Source organism: Sarcophilus harrisii, chromosome 5, assembly GCF_902635505.1.
Source record: "Sarcophilus harrisii chromosome 5, mSarHar1.11, whole genome shotgun sequence".
Taxonomy (NCBI): domain Eukaryota; kingdom Metazoa; phylum Chordata; class Mammalia; order Dasyuromorphia; family Dasyuridae; genus Sarcophilus; species Sarcophilus harrisii.
In genome coordinates this window covers 142,430,387-142,447,666 of record NC_045430.1, presented here as the reverse complement: position 1 = coordinate 142,447,666, position 17,280 = coordinate 142,430,387, and the positions used below count along the sequence as shown (strand labels likewise).

The 17,280-nt window shown below is 31.3% G+C and overlaps 1 protein-coding gene across 1 annotated transcript in view; it reads right to left on the bottom strand.

Annotated features, from left to right (window-relative positions):
- The window catches only part of GNAT3 (G protein subunit alpha transducin 3), a 92,034-nt gene extending 81,038 nt beyond the window's left edge, over positions 1-10,996 (bottom strand). Inside the window, exon 1 of the mRNA XM_031938677.1 lies at positions 10,683-10,996. Coding sequence (XP_031794537.1) covers positions 10,683-10,800 — 118 coding nt within the window. The 5' untranslated portion in view covers positions 10,801-10,996. The remainder of the gene's footprint in view (positions 1-10,682) is intronic.
- Positions 10,997-17,280: the final 6,284 nt, after the last annotated feature.

Sequence of the window (17,280 nt, the reverse complement as noted above, 5' to 3'; positions counted from 1 at the left end):
ATTGTGCAGCACTTTTAATGATTCCATCTTTCTCTCTATCATAAAAATTAATCTTGTTATTATTATTATGCAGTTGATGCTAGATGTCTATAAATTATGAAACTAGAAAATCTAAATTGTAATTTGATCCAAAGGTGAGTGAAAAGAACATAAATTCTCATAAGAAACCTCAAATTTATCTAATATGCCTCTCTCATTTTTCACATAGATGTTATCATATAGATGAGAGAAAGTAAAAAAGAGTCAGTGGAGGTACTTGGTATCATGGTAACATGGTCTCAAAAACTATTTTCCTCAATGAGACAATAGTTTACACAAGTAGGCAGCAGCAAAATGTGTTAGCTAAAATCAAGTAGCTGATTTAAATGACTTTTTAAGCTAGAAATCATGTTCAGTTAATTAGTATTGACAAAAGTGAACTGCATTTTTAAAGAAAATAATTCTGAGATGCAGTAAGGAGGGAGTACATCCCAGGCTCAGAGGACACCCTGTGCAAAATTATGAACACAGGGGATGGAGTGTTCTGTGTCAGGAAAAAGGAGATCAGTTTACCTGAATTATAGATTAGATGAAAGAGAGTAATCTTTAATGGGCTGGAAAGATAGGTTGGGACTAAATTCTGTAGGACCTTAAAACCTAAACATAGTAGTTTATATAGTATCCTAAAGGCAGCAGGAAACTAATGGAATTTATTTGAGTTGGAGCCATATTGTTAAATATATCCTTAAGGAAAATTATTTTAGCAGCAGGGTATAGGATGAATTGGTGGAGTGAGAGACTTGAGGTAGGAGACAATATATGAGGATGTTGAAATTATCTAGTAAGAAATAATGAGATCCTGAACTTAAATGGCAGCTGAATGGGAGTAGAGAAGGTGTGAGATACAAGATACTTTATGAATGTAGAAATGATAAGATTTGTCAACTGATTAGATATATGTAGAGAGTCATAGAGAGGAGCTAAGTATATCACCAAGATTTACAAACAAGAATGGTGATGTAAAGAAAAATAAAAACAGGTAAGCGTGGAAGAGAGGAAGATTCAGGAAGAATGATTCTGTTTTAAATATGTTGAGTTTAAGATGTTTGTGGGACATCTACTTTGACATGTCTGATAAGCAATCAATGATTCAAAGTAAAGCTTGAGAGAAAGACTAGAACTGAATGTATAAATTTGGCACTCACTTGCAAAGAGGGGCTAGTTAAATCCAGGGAGGTGATGAGATTAACTAGAGACAAAACAGAGTGAAAAGTGAAGGATCAAGAGATATCCTTGGGAAAAACCTGCATTTAGAGGCAGAAACTCAACCTTTTAGGTGATTTTAAAAGCAATTTCATGGCATCTAGACTGACATGGAAGTAGTATCCCTGAAATACCTTACAAGTGTGACAAACCATATAACTCATATTTACCTAAGACAATCTCACTTTTTTGAAAAGAGTGCAGTTTAAACAGAAATTTTCAAATGAAATGTATTCTAATATATCATTAAATATATATCTTGGTGCAGAGATTATAGACATTATTAAAAAGCATGGAAATTATAGTTTACAACTCAAAGAGTAAAAAAAAAATTAAATTTCACAGTACAATGGCTAATATTCTATAGACAACTAAACACATTTTTTCAACTTATCCCTACTGAATAGTAAGAGAAAAAAAGCGTTCTTCATGCTGATGAATCTTTCAAATTCCAAGACCCAAATAATAAATAATTGTCATAATCAGAGGCAGAATAAAACAGTTATTTATATTTATATAATGATTCTAAGTGAAAATTTCAAAATAGGGCAAAGATGAGTATTAGCAGTCACGGCATTATTTTCTTTCCCAATACAGTACCTCTTGCAAATATTCTATGTTCCCAATTAGATAATAAAGCAGTCAAAAGTAAATAAAGATTTTGATAGTATTTCTAGTTGCATTGAGGCAATAGAGTCAAATTCGTGCTAAACTTGGTATAATATGAGATCTAGGCTTCTGATACTTAAAAACGATGTAATCCTGGGCAAGTCCCTTAACTTTTATGAATGAGAGTTTTTCTTTGCTAAAATGGGAGCAATAACGCCATGTTTATATTATGTGGCTGTCATGAGGATTAAATGAAATCATACAGCTTTTATTATTGGAAGCCTCTCATATCTAGATGTGGTGGGTTAGTTTTTGTTTTTGTTTTCTTTAGTTTTTATTATCAAGATCATTTCTATGCATCTTTGAGTAAGTGTCAGAAGGAGGAGAAGTCATTTCTTTTCCATATCTTTCATTGTTTGAGCCAGTAATTTCTTAAACATACTGCAATTAGCAATCAGGGTTAACATTAAACTATTTGAGAGCATTATCCATTTAAGGCTGTCTGGGCCTAGTTCCCATTTTCCATGTTCCAAATTGCATTTTCATGTGCCCCCATAACTATTTATGGAGCTCCATTTGTGTAGAATTCCATATAGACCTGATCCCATGGAAGTTATCATAATAAACAATGAATAATTTTACAATATGATTCTTAAAATAATCATACATTAGTATGTTTGCAAACAAAATTTTATTGAAATTATTTTAACAGTTGAAAATATTATTTTCTAAATATGATGTAGAGATAATTATATGAAAATATGTGATTTTAATCAGTTAACATTTTTTAAGCACTTACCAAGTACTGAGCTCTATACCTTATTCTAAAACACTTTGAGGTTAGAAGACATTTCATCTCTCTATGTAAGATGTTCAACATAAACATTTGTTCAATAAATGACTGAATCTACTAATTGCTGTCAAACTTGAAATTGGTTAATTTGTTTATTTATAATCATTTAGCTCTTGCATTAGAGGTGAAGGGAATTTTATTTTCTTTTACTTTTAAGATGGGTTCAAGGTAGCTATGGAAGGTTAAAACCATAAAAATTTTAACTCAAATTACTGCAAAATATAGCAATGATTTCAAATTACATTTTTGACACGAGCTATTTGGAAACATATATTAATTTTCATAAGCAAGAACTCATATTTATGTGATTTTCTTTTTTTTTTTTTTGCATGAAGTTTCATATGCTTGTTCTCATTCTTTATCCCCTGCAGGAATTTAGCTTCCATGTCACAAAGTTTAATATGGCAATTAAATTTTGGATCAAAATTGAATTTCTAATATTCTTAAAAGAGTACTATATGAGAGACTGTTCCTTTTTTTATATACAGCAAAGAATCCTGGAAAATATTATCTAATTTGATGCATTCTGGGTTTTTAGAGCAAAAAAATGATAGTCTCTCCTATCAAATATGACTTCACTGTAATTTTTTTTTTCCTGATAGTTCATACAAAAACTCAAATACTATTATTGAATCCTTGAAAACAACTAAGGTAAAAGTCATAAAGTCAATATTTATCGAGTGCTTTCTACATGCCAAGCATTGCCTAAATTCATACAAACATCATCTAATATTTTTGTATGAGTTTTATAAACCAGTGAAAATTATCTTCACTAATATAATTGTCATAATCATGTATATTGTTAATTTAGTTTTGCTTTGTTCACCTTCAATAATATTTTATATATTTTCTCATATTTCTCTGAATTCTTAATATTTATTTTTCCTTAAAGCATAGCAATTTATGTACACTAAACTTTTCAATCACTGAGCATAATTTTTTTTCTTTTTACAAATTTTTGCTATTTCAAATAGTGTTGCTATATTACATATAGATAGGTCTTTTCTTGCTTTTAATTATATCCTTCACATATATAAATCAGATATGTAGAGGTTGCTAGTCAAAACTGAATATTTCCAAGCTGTATTCGAGGGCAAAATCATGGGCTACTTTGTCTTTGGGTTTCACCTTAGGTCCCTATATCCTCTAAAGGTACTGACCTACAACACTTCATGGTTAACAGATGGACACTGAAATATACTATGTTTATGAAGGTTCTTCTCAGCATAATCTCACCTGTCAAGTGGAAATGTATACTTTGGCATTGGCACATATGTTCATATTCTTGTGAATATTTATAATTATATCGAGAGAGATGATTGACCAAGGAATTGTTTTGAAAATTGAAAATGATAACATATATTTGGTAATATATTTCTGAGGCAGAAATTTTGGAAAAGGCATGCAATTATGAGTCAAAACATAAGCTTTCTAATTTCAGCTCTGCCAATTTTTGCCTGTGTGATCTTAGGTGAGTCATGGAATCTCTTTAGGTCTTTGTTCCCTCATCAATAAGATGAAAAGGTTGGATTTAATGATGTCTATCTTTTATGACTAATTCAACAAATCTATAATATTTAACATATCTTGCCTTAAAACGTTATTTCAAGGTCTTTCATGGCAGGCAATTGAAACTAGATTCTTAAAGGAAATAATGTTGATCCTCAACTTGAGGCAGGACCCATTATATTGACCTATCATATTAGGGTATAGGAACAATCATAAATTGCAATGTATCATCCATGGAGTAGCATGGAGAAGTCTATCACCAAGCAAGTGAACTTGTAAAGTGACAAATTTCTCAAAGCATCTTTTAATGGCAATTGACACAGATGGATAGATGGTGCTCCATTTCAATAAAGGTAATACCAACTCTGATAGAAAGATAAAAATTACAGGTGATAGACATGATGAAAGATTGATAACAATTGTTTATTTTTTTCATACATTCTTTAATTCTTACATAATCCCCTGAACCATGACTCTATTTTCCAAAACATGTAAAATAATCAAATCAGGTAACATAATTCCAAAACGCTAAGGATCATCCTTTACTTTATAATTCTGGCAACATCAACTTTATAAACTGACAAAAACGGGATAAAAACGCTCATATTTACAGATTTTAAAAAACAGAATACCAATGGTGAGGGCCTTGTGTTTTCCACTGAAAATCAGTACTAAGAAGACACATGAAATAGTACATAGTAAAATAAGCAGAATCCAGAAAACAATATGCTTAGTGAGCACAGCATTGTATATTAAAAAATAAAAGAGAGGAAGAGGAGGAAGAGAGGGAAAGAGAAAAACAGAAAGAGAGACAGAGACAGATACAGAGAGAGAGAGAGAGAGAGAGAGAGAGAGAGAGAGAGAGAGAGAGAGAGAGGGAGGGAGAGAGAGAAAGAGACAGAAAGAGTCAGACAGAGACAAGACAGACAGAGACAGAGACAGAAGGAATGAGAATGATGTATAATAATAAGGATAATTTCAAAGATAAAGTAAGAAAATAAATTTCAATTTCTTTTTTTACAGAGGTGGGATGCTGCTTGGAAATATAGAATAGACTTATCAAACTTAATTGATGTATTGATTGGTTTTCCTGAACTGTTTTATTTTATTTTTAAAAATATTATTATTCTATATTATTAAAAAAAATAGCTTGCTGGGTAAGGGAGGGATGAAATTCAAAGCAGAATAGGCAAAAAAGGGCCTTATGCAAAACATACAGGTACAGTGAAACTTATCCAAAGAATCCTTAGATAAACAATTAAGTAATTTGTTAGTAGATGTAAGCTTCAAGCAAACAAAAGAGGAAATACATCAATTCTTTAAAATTTGGCAATTACCTGCTCTCAAAATCTATATTTAGAACAACTTGTGCATTTAATTAACATTAAGTATATTTTTCAAGCAAATTTCTCTGAAAAAGGCCTCTTTTCTCAAATGTACAGGGAATTGCATCAAATTTATAAAAATAAGAGTCATTCCTCAATTGATAAATGATGAAAAGTTATGAACTATGATGAAAGGGCTAAAAAATCATGTGTATCCTTTGACCTAACAATACCACTATTAAGCATGACTCCCAAAAGAGATTAACCAAACAATGAAAAGGACATATATGTACAAAAAATGTTATTGTAGTTCTCTTTTCAGGGCAAAGAATAGGAAATTGAGGAGAAGTCCATCAATTGGGGAGTAGCTGAATACATTGTGATATGTGATTATGATGGAATATCACGAATATTACTGTTCTATAAGAAATGATGAGTAGGATGATGCTCTCAGGAAAACCTAGAGTCCTCCATGAACTCAAGCAAAGTGAAATGTACTATGTACAAAGTAATAATAAAGCTATGAGATGACCACTGTGAATGACTTTGCTATTCTCAGAAATACAATGAGTCAAGAATACTCTAAAGGATTTATGATGAAAAATGCTAGAACTGATTATGTCTAAATACAGATTGAAGCTTACTTCTTTTACTTTATTTTATTTAAAGATTATTTTTTATTGGGAGGATAATCTATATTTTCTTCTGCAGCATGCCTTTTCAAAACAAATATTTAAAAATTGTTTTACATGTAATTGGGGAAAATAAAATTATTAAATAAAAATGAATAAAAAGAGCAAACCAAAAATTTATAGAGTGTAATGTTCAAATATTTTGTCCAAGGAATTTTATAGGTTGATTTTTAACCACATGATATGGGAAATATAATGGCCATTATAATGTGCTGTCAAAATATAAATTTCATATTTAGTATTTCTTAGAAACCTATCTTTTACTGAAGAAAGTAACATCTGTTTCACAATAATATATTCATTGTTTAAAAACAATAAAACAAGTACCTGTCTGCAAAATAATCTTTTGATTATAAGAGAAACTTTTTGATGGTTCTTTGAAGGCAAACATGAAGAGGATGTTCAATATTGTTGAATAGTACATATCCTTTGAAGATATATCTACATTCCTCAGTGTCTATTACAGGTGAAATATTGGACATACCTATAAATATATATATATATATATATATATATATATAACTACCTAGATAAAAGACCATATAATGTACTAGATACTATACTAAGAAGAACTGGAGATAAAAAAACCAACAAAAAAAAGTTAAAAAGTAGCTTTTTAAAGCCTTTAGGGAGTTCCCATATTAATTGAGTATACAATATAGATAGATAGATGATAGATAGATAATGCATATGTGTATATATATGTGGACAAGAATGTAAACAAAGTATATACACAGATTGTGTAACATACACATCACATGTCTATATACCATATGGACACATATATACATGTATGTACATTGACGAGAGTAAATGGAAGATTCCTAATCTCAGAGAAAAAGCACCATTGCATACAGGTCCAGGAAAAGCCTCCTCCTGAAGTTGAGACTCCAGAGAAGATAAGGAAACTACAAGGTGGTGGGGAAGGGAGAGATTCCAAACAGTGAAAAGGCACAGGGATTGGAGATGAAGTATTGCAGCAAGGAACAGAAAGATCATTCTAGCTGGATTACCATTGGGTGCATAGAGGCAGGTCTATTGCAAGAAGAGTAAAAGGAAAAGAAAGAACCAGGTTATGAACATTTTTTAATGTCTGAAGACTTTATATAGACATGATACAGGCAAATATACTCTCTCACAAAATTAATATGATTTGTAGTTATGAATAGAAGAAAGGGGGCAGAATAATGTGTCTCTATGTTAATAAGTCTGACCAACAATTCTTCATGATAGAATCAGGAACTTGAAAGAAAGAGTGTAGGTCACAGTGCTAACAGTGCTCATTAATTATCCCTGACAAGAACCAACTTGAGTAATATTTGTGTCCTACCGCCATCCTCCTCTTGCTGCCTTAGTCTACTCCCTGCCCCCAACAACAACAAATACTCCAAATGGACGGGCCGGTGGAGAATAGTGATTATAGTACTTCTGTATATAAAAGAAAGATTATTCTCTGTCCCTACTTGACATCACTTAAGAACTTTCTGAGAAAGTTTGTTCTTTGCTACAGAAGCATGACAAAAAGAATCCACACTGGATCCTGAGGAGAGCAACATAATTCATCACAATCCGTTGTGCTAGGTTGAATAACCACTATGAATAAAGAATAAAGGAACTACTATAGTAGGCAGGAATTCATCTGATATATTTTTGTTTGTTTCGTAACACCAGGAATATTACTTTGCACATAGCAAGCACTTGGATGATTTGATTTTTAGAAAATTGAGTAGGTGTTTTTAAGATATGCATGGCTAGATAGGATCATGGGTTTAAGCTATGCAGGACCTTAAGTGCAACTGAATTCAGTTCTATTATTTTATAGATGAGAAAACTGAGAACCAAAGAGATTCACAATTTTCCCAGCTGTGTCTGAAGCTGGATTCAGACTCAAGTCTTCCTGAATCCAAGCCTGGTGTTCTATCCACATATAAATACACACACACACATATACATAAACACAGGGGTAGGAGGGAGGGAGACAGAGAAACAGAGAGAGACAGAGAGCTAGAGACAGCGATAGAGACCAACAGAGACAGAGAGACATAGAGATAGAAAAGCAGAGACAGAGACAGAGACAGAGAATATTTAGGTCTACAGACTTTTCATCTGTACACTTTCTATAAGAATTCAATTTTGTCCTGATATATTCTGCTATTTTATAAGATCTTTCACAGATGAGAAGAAAATCATAACTATAAAAATAATAGAAAATATTTAAATTTTATGCACATTTTTGTTTGTTCATAGTAAAATACACAAGAAGGAAAAATACATGTATTAAGCACTTAGTATGTGCTAGACACTGTGCTAAGCTCTTTTCAAATATTATTTAATGTGATAATCGGAACAACCCTGTAAGGTAGCTACTATTATTATCTCCATTTCACAGTTGTCAAAATTGAAGCAGATAGAACTAGCTCTAAAAAATCCCCAGAGAACATTAGAAGTGTGAGATTACAGTGGTTATTCTCAGTGACATGTATGTGTATGTGCATGTGCACACATGTGTGTGTGTATGTGTGTATGTATGTGTGTGTGATTTTTAAATTACTTGTTTCTTAGATTTTCCTAGAGCACTCTGTCAGGAGCTCACATTTTTTCCTACCATATTCTATCAGGTATTATATAATGTGTGGACTGTCATTAATATTTCCACTCAGATAAAATGTAGTCCTTGAGGGAAGTGAATGGGTCATTTTAGCCTTATGTCTACAGAGATTTTAGCACAATCTCTCATTTTTTTTTTTTAATTCTTTAACCAGATTTGTAATTTTACTACTGTAGTGAGCTCCTGAGGAAAGTCTTTTATCAGCACAGATAAGCATCAGTTGTACTGCTCCCTAACAGTTTACCTAGTTGTTAGTTTTTCTTTACCCAATAGGGTAAATGATACAGAGTCAGTTGGTGATGAAACGGAAAATTGAAAACAAATTTTCCTTATTCTTAGGCAGCTTTCTCTCTATCAGTTCAGAGGGGCCTTCATAGTAAACTCATAATAAATACTGCAAAAATAGTTTCTTAATAAAAACTGATTTAAAATTAATACAAACTAGTGTGATTGTGCTCATAATCAAAGAATTAACATTGAGAAAAAGAGAAAATGTTTTCTGTGACTTTACAAACCAGATTCTGTGTATCCTAAAGTGAGTTTCAAGCAACCTCAATAGTTGAGGTAAAAATGGGTACAATTATACATACACAGACGACTGTATAACAGCAAATACACATGTCTTTCCTAAAATCTCACCACATAGTGCCATTCCCCTCCTCCTCACTTCTTTCAATAAATGTATTGGGAAGAGATAAATTAACTCTACTTCTTACTTCACAATTCTAATTTTAGAAACCTTTTCATTGTAGATATTTAATACCAAGCATTTGTCACTTGTGCCCATTGAACTGAAAATCCAAGATTCCAGGTAAAAAGTTATGTGGTATATGGGTCATAGAAGTAAATCTTTCTTACTTGCTCTTTGTTTAAAGGCCTGGATAATAAATGAAGAATAATAAAATGATTTTGTTACTCTATATGATAATTAACATAGAATAACTATGAATAAATGAGTTTAAAAGGAATCTGATGTTTCTTGGCTAGTTCTCTGCAAGGATTTCTGTTTAAACTTCCAATAAATTGTACTAACTATATCTATATCTACATATCTATGTGTATATATATATATATATATAATTTAATTAAAAACATTTTAAATAAAAAACTGACATTAGGAAATATATTATTACTTATAAAGCAGCATGGATTGAAATGGTCATATAATATTCTTATACTGTTTTTACAAACTTTAAAGTGCCATATAAATGCTATCATCATCATCATCATCATATGGCCATATATAATTAAGGAACACTATATTTTCCCAAAAAAATTCATTTTTCTCTGAGGAAGTACATAGTCTTAATAAATATATTTTTGTGTCTAAATATCAACATTTGGATTATAGAACATTACAAACACCTATACACACAGGAACCACCCTGCATTGTTTGTTCCTTTAATTTTCAACTCCTAACATAGAGAATACAGTGAATGGGGAACATTATGAAAATGAAAATTCTGATAGTATGTTATTCAGTAAATAGATATTTTAACTTTTGCATTGTGAATAAGTCATGGTTGTGTTTATTGATAGCCTATTGATATTTGTTCAAAAGTTAAAAACTAAAATTGCCTTCTAAAGAATCTAAGTGGACATAAAAAAATTAAAGTAATTCTAATATTACTATTTTAGCTTTCTAAATAACATAGAGTGTATTTTAATAAGATTCCATTAATAAAATATATAAAACATGTTTATTAATTTTTTACAAATAATGGGTGATATATATTAAAGATCTGCCTCAATATTTTAATATAAAACTTTCAAAAGTTGCTAACTCTGAAACTGAGTTTAAAATATGGAAATTAATCTTAATATGAATCAAGAAAAATATTACCCAACAGGAGAAGCTTTACAGTTCGGGCATCTCGCTCTGCATCTTCCTGAAGTTTTTTTTCAAGTTCCTTTGATCTTTTGGCTGATTCCTTACTCTCAGAACTTATTCCACTCCCCATGCTGAATTGTTGGATAATCAGGTTATTCTTTAAAAATAAAATATTACAACTAGGAGAACAGCTATAGGCCAAATATATGGTGTAAGAAGAATGTTATGCAGAAATTCCAAACTATCTCTCCAATCATCTATCTATAGGTTCTGTTTTGACTAAGGAGTTGCTTTCCAGTCTGTCACCTGATCCAGGAATCTGAAGAGGAAAATCATTAGGCTTTCAAATTACATAGCACTTCAGGGAGCCTCTGGGAAATAACATCTTTAAGGGCCAGGGTTGATGAGTAGAGGAGCACTTAAATCCACTAAGAGAGCCTCTAGAATCTGGACAGTAAGCCTCAAATGGGAAAGAGCTTTAGAGATGGAAAAGTATTTCCTGTTTTAAGTGATTCACTTCTTTCTTTTCTTTTCTTTTCTTTTCTTTTTTTTTTTTTTCTAGAGTAAAATGAAAACTATAAAGTGCAGTGGATTTAAAATCAGAAGAGCTGAGCTTAAATGAAGCTCTGCCACTTCTTCTTTGGATAACTTTAGGCAAATCAGCAACTTCTCTTAGCTTTGGTTTTGTCATTTGTAAAATAAAGGGATTAGACTAGATGATTTCTTAGTTTCTTTTTAGTTTTAAATGTATGATTGTTTTCTTCTATAGCTCTAGAAAGAGGAGTGGTAAAGTGGCAGTGATTTGTTCTATGAAACTAATTACATTATTACCACAAAATTTTTGGAAGATTATAGTATTCATGTACATTTAGATTACATAAACATATCATAACAATTTATTATAGTTTCTAATTGCTGAAAGATATTAGTTTTTCCTAGAAAAACCCCAAACTTCATTCTTATATTTTTATGTGATTCTGAAATCCTACAAATATCTTATTTTTCAGTTGGGGTTACTAGACTCCTGATTTTTATATTTAAAATATCCATCTATACAAATTGTATCTGTTACCACTTCTGAGAAAGTCAACTCATTAGCATTCATTGAATGTCCATTGTATCTGGAATGTAGTACTATTACTCACTTTGGGGAGTACATTAATTCTAACAGCACTAAAGTACCAATTGCTACATTTGATTAGATAATCCAAATGGTATGGGGAATATAATAGATTTGGAAAATTCTTACTAATAGGTAAAAACACTATGTAGTCATGTATATCTTTCCCATATTTCCCATGTTATATTATATTAAATCAAATAGAAGTAGAAACTCTAGATCACATGGATTTAATATTTAAAACAAAGGAAGTTTCCCTAAAATAAGGTTATTTTTATTTAACCTCATGCACACAAAGTTGGACAATTTGGAATACATGTATAAATGCATACATATACCATATATATGTGTGTGTATATATATATATATATAAGTATACTAGTATCATATTATTTAAATGTGTGCTTCATAAATACATATGCAAATATTTAACATAATAGTTTATAGTTTGTGAAACATTTTATGTACATCATCTCATGGGATTGTCATACAACTCTGTGATATACTTGTTATAGATATGATTAATCCTCATTTTATAGATGATAAAACTCATTTACAGAGAGTTTATGACTTATAGTTAAAATTCTTGTGAATTTCTGAGGAAGGATTTGAATGATCATTATCTAGCCTTCTGTCCTTGACCTTATCATGTCATGCTTTCACATGGATTATATATGTATGTGGGTATGTATACATACATATATGCACTGTGCATACATATAGGAACATGTATGTACATATATGGATATGTATACATGCATAAACACACATATAAATATATACACATATAGACCCACATTTATAACACACATTTTATTCCTATGATTTTTTCTTTTTAGTTGACAAGAACAAAAATGTTTTGGGCAATGGTCATATACTCTTGGCCTAATTATTTTATTTGAAAAAAAAAAAACAAAACAGGAAAATGTGTTTAACTTGGCACCATATTTTCTTGCAATATGAATATGCAAAAGTCCCACCTGTTCAAACAGAGCACCTGACTCCACAAAAAAAAAAAACTGTATGAGCAGACAGACAAAAATACTTAGTAAATTCTGGTAACTCAGATTTCATAGAAAGGATGAACACATTGAAAGAATTTCTGTCATGCTCAAGACAAAACCCTCAAGTTAAAAGAAAAAAAAATATCAAGAAGAGAGAAAGCATTTATTAAAAGCTGTATATAGGAATAAGTCTACAAACTGGTGAAAATTTGGAGTTTCAGAAAGATTGCAAATCTTGCTCAGTAGAATTCTAAAGATTGGTGAACTAGAGCAATACAACATAGTTATCTATGTGTAAGGAATAATAATAGAATGTACAGTTTAAGAGAGCAAGTACCAAAACTAGAGGAGACTGGTTCCATTAGGCATACCCATTAGTCCAAGAGCTAATATTTTTCCTTAGTTTTAAAATGGGTTTAGTTCATTGCTTGTCTTTACTAAAGTGTACTGTAAGTGTGAGCTTAGGATATATTTTCTAATCTCTTTCTACAACCCTGACTCTGTGATACAAAAGAATCCATTTGTAGGATCAAAATAACAAGAAGAATTTATATAGTTCTTTAGGGTTCCCACAACAGCACTTTATAGCTATTATCTTACTTGATCTTCACTATAACCTTGAAAGTAGGTACTTTTCCTACAACCCACTTTATAGGTAAGGAAACTGAGAGGGACTGAATCCCTGTTAGCCTCTCAGAGAGTGAAAAGGATGTGACTTGCTTAGAGTGTCTATAAGTGGTAATTATAGACAAATCATTTAAATTTTCTTAGTCTTGTTTTTCTCATCTTTAAAGTAGGGGAATAATTATACTTGTAAAATGTGCATATATGGTAGGACTAAGGGGCCATTAAAGACCATGATACCTTTCCACATAAATTAATGTTGAAACTTAGTAATATTATATTCCTTTTTAGAATGTGAACTCCTTTTTGAATTCTTAGAACTTAGCAGATGGTACATAAGAACTATTTAATAAATATTTTCCATCCATTCACCCATCCAACTATCCATATATCTAGTCATCTATCCATTTATTTCCTTACTTCCTGCTCTATATCAATAATTTCATGAGAATAAATTTGGACATTCCTGTTGGAATGCCAAAGGTTTGTCAGATTCCTTTATTTAGCTAACATATGCACTTAGCTGCACCTACACACAATTGGGAAGATCTGAGCATGGTAAATACCAGATAACTTCACAAAACTGTCAATAACTATATCTCCCAATTATTTTATATACAAAATGACTTGATATAGATTAGTGTCATTCTTGAATCTCTTTAAGTATCAGGGAACAATTGATTCTTAAAATAAATCTCTCATTTTTATTAGCTCTAGACTTCATTATTATAATTATTAGTGAAAGGAACTGGACCTATGATAATGTTGGTTTAGAGAACACCCAGATGAGAAAAGCCCCTTTGTTCATGTGCACAGGCCGTGGTTCTGCAATACATACCAGATCACTGAAGAGTCTTGTCGTCTCCCAAAGCTAATATAGATCAAAAGAACAACCTTACAACTAGTTTCTCCCACTTGCAGGCCAGCTGTCTATCTACAATGTCATGATCATCATACATTTGGCATGGTAGCAATATACTTTTTTATGTTTTATGAAATTTTCATTGAGATAAATGAGGATATGCTACCATATGAAGCTCTTGTATTTATAAAGACATTTTTCATTTACTTGTTTTTAATAATTCAGTTGTTTTTAACAATTCCTTTTTTCACTTATCAGCATTTTTTTCACTTACATATAAAGATAGTTTTCAGTGTTCATTTTTGTAAGATTTTGAATTCTAAATTTTTCTTACTTTGAGTGTTCCATAGGCCTTCTGTTATAGTTCCTCTGCTTTATATATATATATTATTTCACTTGGTTATCCTATCAGTTTCCATGGATTCAATTGTTATCTTTTTGCTGACAATTCTTATGTTTTTATCCAGACCTAATTTTTGTGCTGAACTTCAGTATATAATCTCTAATTATCTTTAAGATGTCTTTAAATAGATATCCTATATATATATCTAAAACTCAGCATTTCCAAAATGGAAATCATTAGCTTTTCCTCAAACTCTCCTTACCTTCTGAACCTCCTATTTGTATTAAAAATAATTCCATCCTTCTACTCATAGAGGCTCACTTCCCAGGTATCTTGACTCCTCAGCTTCTTTTACTACCTATATCCAATCTTACTCCAAGTTCTGTCAGTTTTACCTTCTAGTATTTCTCATATCTGCATCCTTCTCTCCTCTAACATTGGGACCACAATGGGATAGGCCCTCTCTACCTCACGTCTGAACTTTTATAATCATCTCTTTGTAAGACTCTTTTCTTTAACTGTCTTCCATCTTCTATCCATTTTCCATTCAGCAGCTAATTTCATCTTCCTAAAATACAAATATGACCTCGTGACCTTGTATTGAGTAAATGCCAATAAATCCCAGAAATCTCCGGAATCAAGTATAAAATTTGTTTGGCATTCAGAGTACTTACATTTAGGCCCTACAGTGTCTTCTGCAATCCAGTGATGCTGGCTTTCTTGCTCTTCCTCAAACAAGACTTCATCTTTTGACTCTGGACATTTTCACCAGCTGGAATTCTAATGCTTAGAATGTTTTTCTTCCTCATTTATGCCTCTTGACTTTCCTGGTTTTTCTTAGTTCCCATATACAACCTCATCTTTTACAAGAAGCTTTTCCAGATTTCCCTTAATGCTAGAGACTTCCCTCTATTTATTATCTCCTATTTTTCAAATATAAACATATATGTATGCATGTGCACATACAAAGACAGAGAGAAGGAGACTGTTGAGAGTGCTTGCCTACATATATTATTTGCATAGCTTTCCAGTGATTAGCACTGGCACATAATTAGGACTGAATAAATACTTATTTACTGATCTATTGTCTTCTCTAATATGTTTCCATTGTATCTTGATTACATAGTTCATAATGGTAGGGTAATGTGAGAACAATAGAGATTATAATCAATTTATTGCTATCCATTTGGGTTTGGAAAGACCTTAGTTTATAAAGTTTTAATATGTACTTCTTCAATATTTGTAAAGTTATAAAGTCCCTGAGAACAGAGAATTGTGCTTTATTTCTTTTGTATTTTTTTTAGTACCTAAAATAATACTCTGAAAATATATACACATTTATATGCATATATTTGGGAGTGTGTACAAACATTTGGAGGGGTAAACCAGACCTGAAAATTTCCTACTAATGGAAGTAAGAAATTTAGGGAATTGCCTAAGACTAGAGAGACTAATTAAGTGATATGTTTAGGTCATTTAGCCTCTATGCCTAAGAGGCAGGAGTTGAATCCAGGTCTTTCTGACTCAAGAGGACTATTCTTTAACCATAGCAGTCTCTGCTCTGAATTCATTAGCTGCTTAATGACCATTTACTGAATTGAATTGAGTTCTGCTTGATTACTGGTATATTACTGGTAAAAATATCAGAATATGTGCCTTTCACTCTCTTCACAATCACTTCACAATCTATGCTTCCCATTAAAAGGTACAATATTATGCTTCATTATTCTCAGTGCACTAGAGTTTTCTCACAGAGTAATGGGCAATCTTAATGGAAAATTCTTCTTCCTGAAAGCTTAAAGCTATACCAAGAATGTCTACACACACACACATACACACACACACACACACAAACAACAAAATATAAATTTAGAAAATTTCCGAACTTAATTTTTAAAGTATTTATTTTGATTCCGTTTTCTGGGATAGCTCAAGTAAACATTTTGGAGTCTGCATCTGGCAATCATTTTGCCTGGAATGGATTAAATTATTGGCCTTAATCCCATTAAATTCATTTTCTATAATTCCCATCTCCCACAACTTCAAATTCTAAAATAAAGAATTTCTACCCCCTCCCCCCAACATGGAAACAATGGATGGGATAGCTTAACTAGCTTTTATATATTGCTTTAAAGTTTGCAAAAACTTAAAAAAATTCTCACAAATTTTATCTCACTTCTCCTCACAACAATGCCAGGAAGTAGATGACTATATTATCCTCATTGTACAGATGATAAGACTGAAAGAGATAGAAGTTAAGTGACTTTTCTAGAGTCACATATCTATTAAGTGTCTAAGGTAGAATTTACTTCTTAATTCTAAGTCCAGCACTCTATGTACTGGACTAATTCCTGTGCAGTAAACATCTAGAGGTAGCTACAAGAAAAAAATCAATTGAATTCAATGTTTTGCTTTTGTTTTATAGAAACTAAAATAGGAAATGTTCTATTCATCACATTTTAATTTTGAAAAAAAGAAAATAACTCCAAATATTATGATTATATTATATTATATTATAGCCTAGTATACCATATGTTATACTATTATCAGAAAATATTTAAATTATGTATAATTCATATTTTAAATACCTTCATTTTCATATTACATGTTACTAATTCAGAGAGAGGAAATACGAGAGAAAGAGAGAGATCTGATTA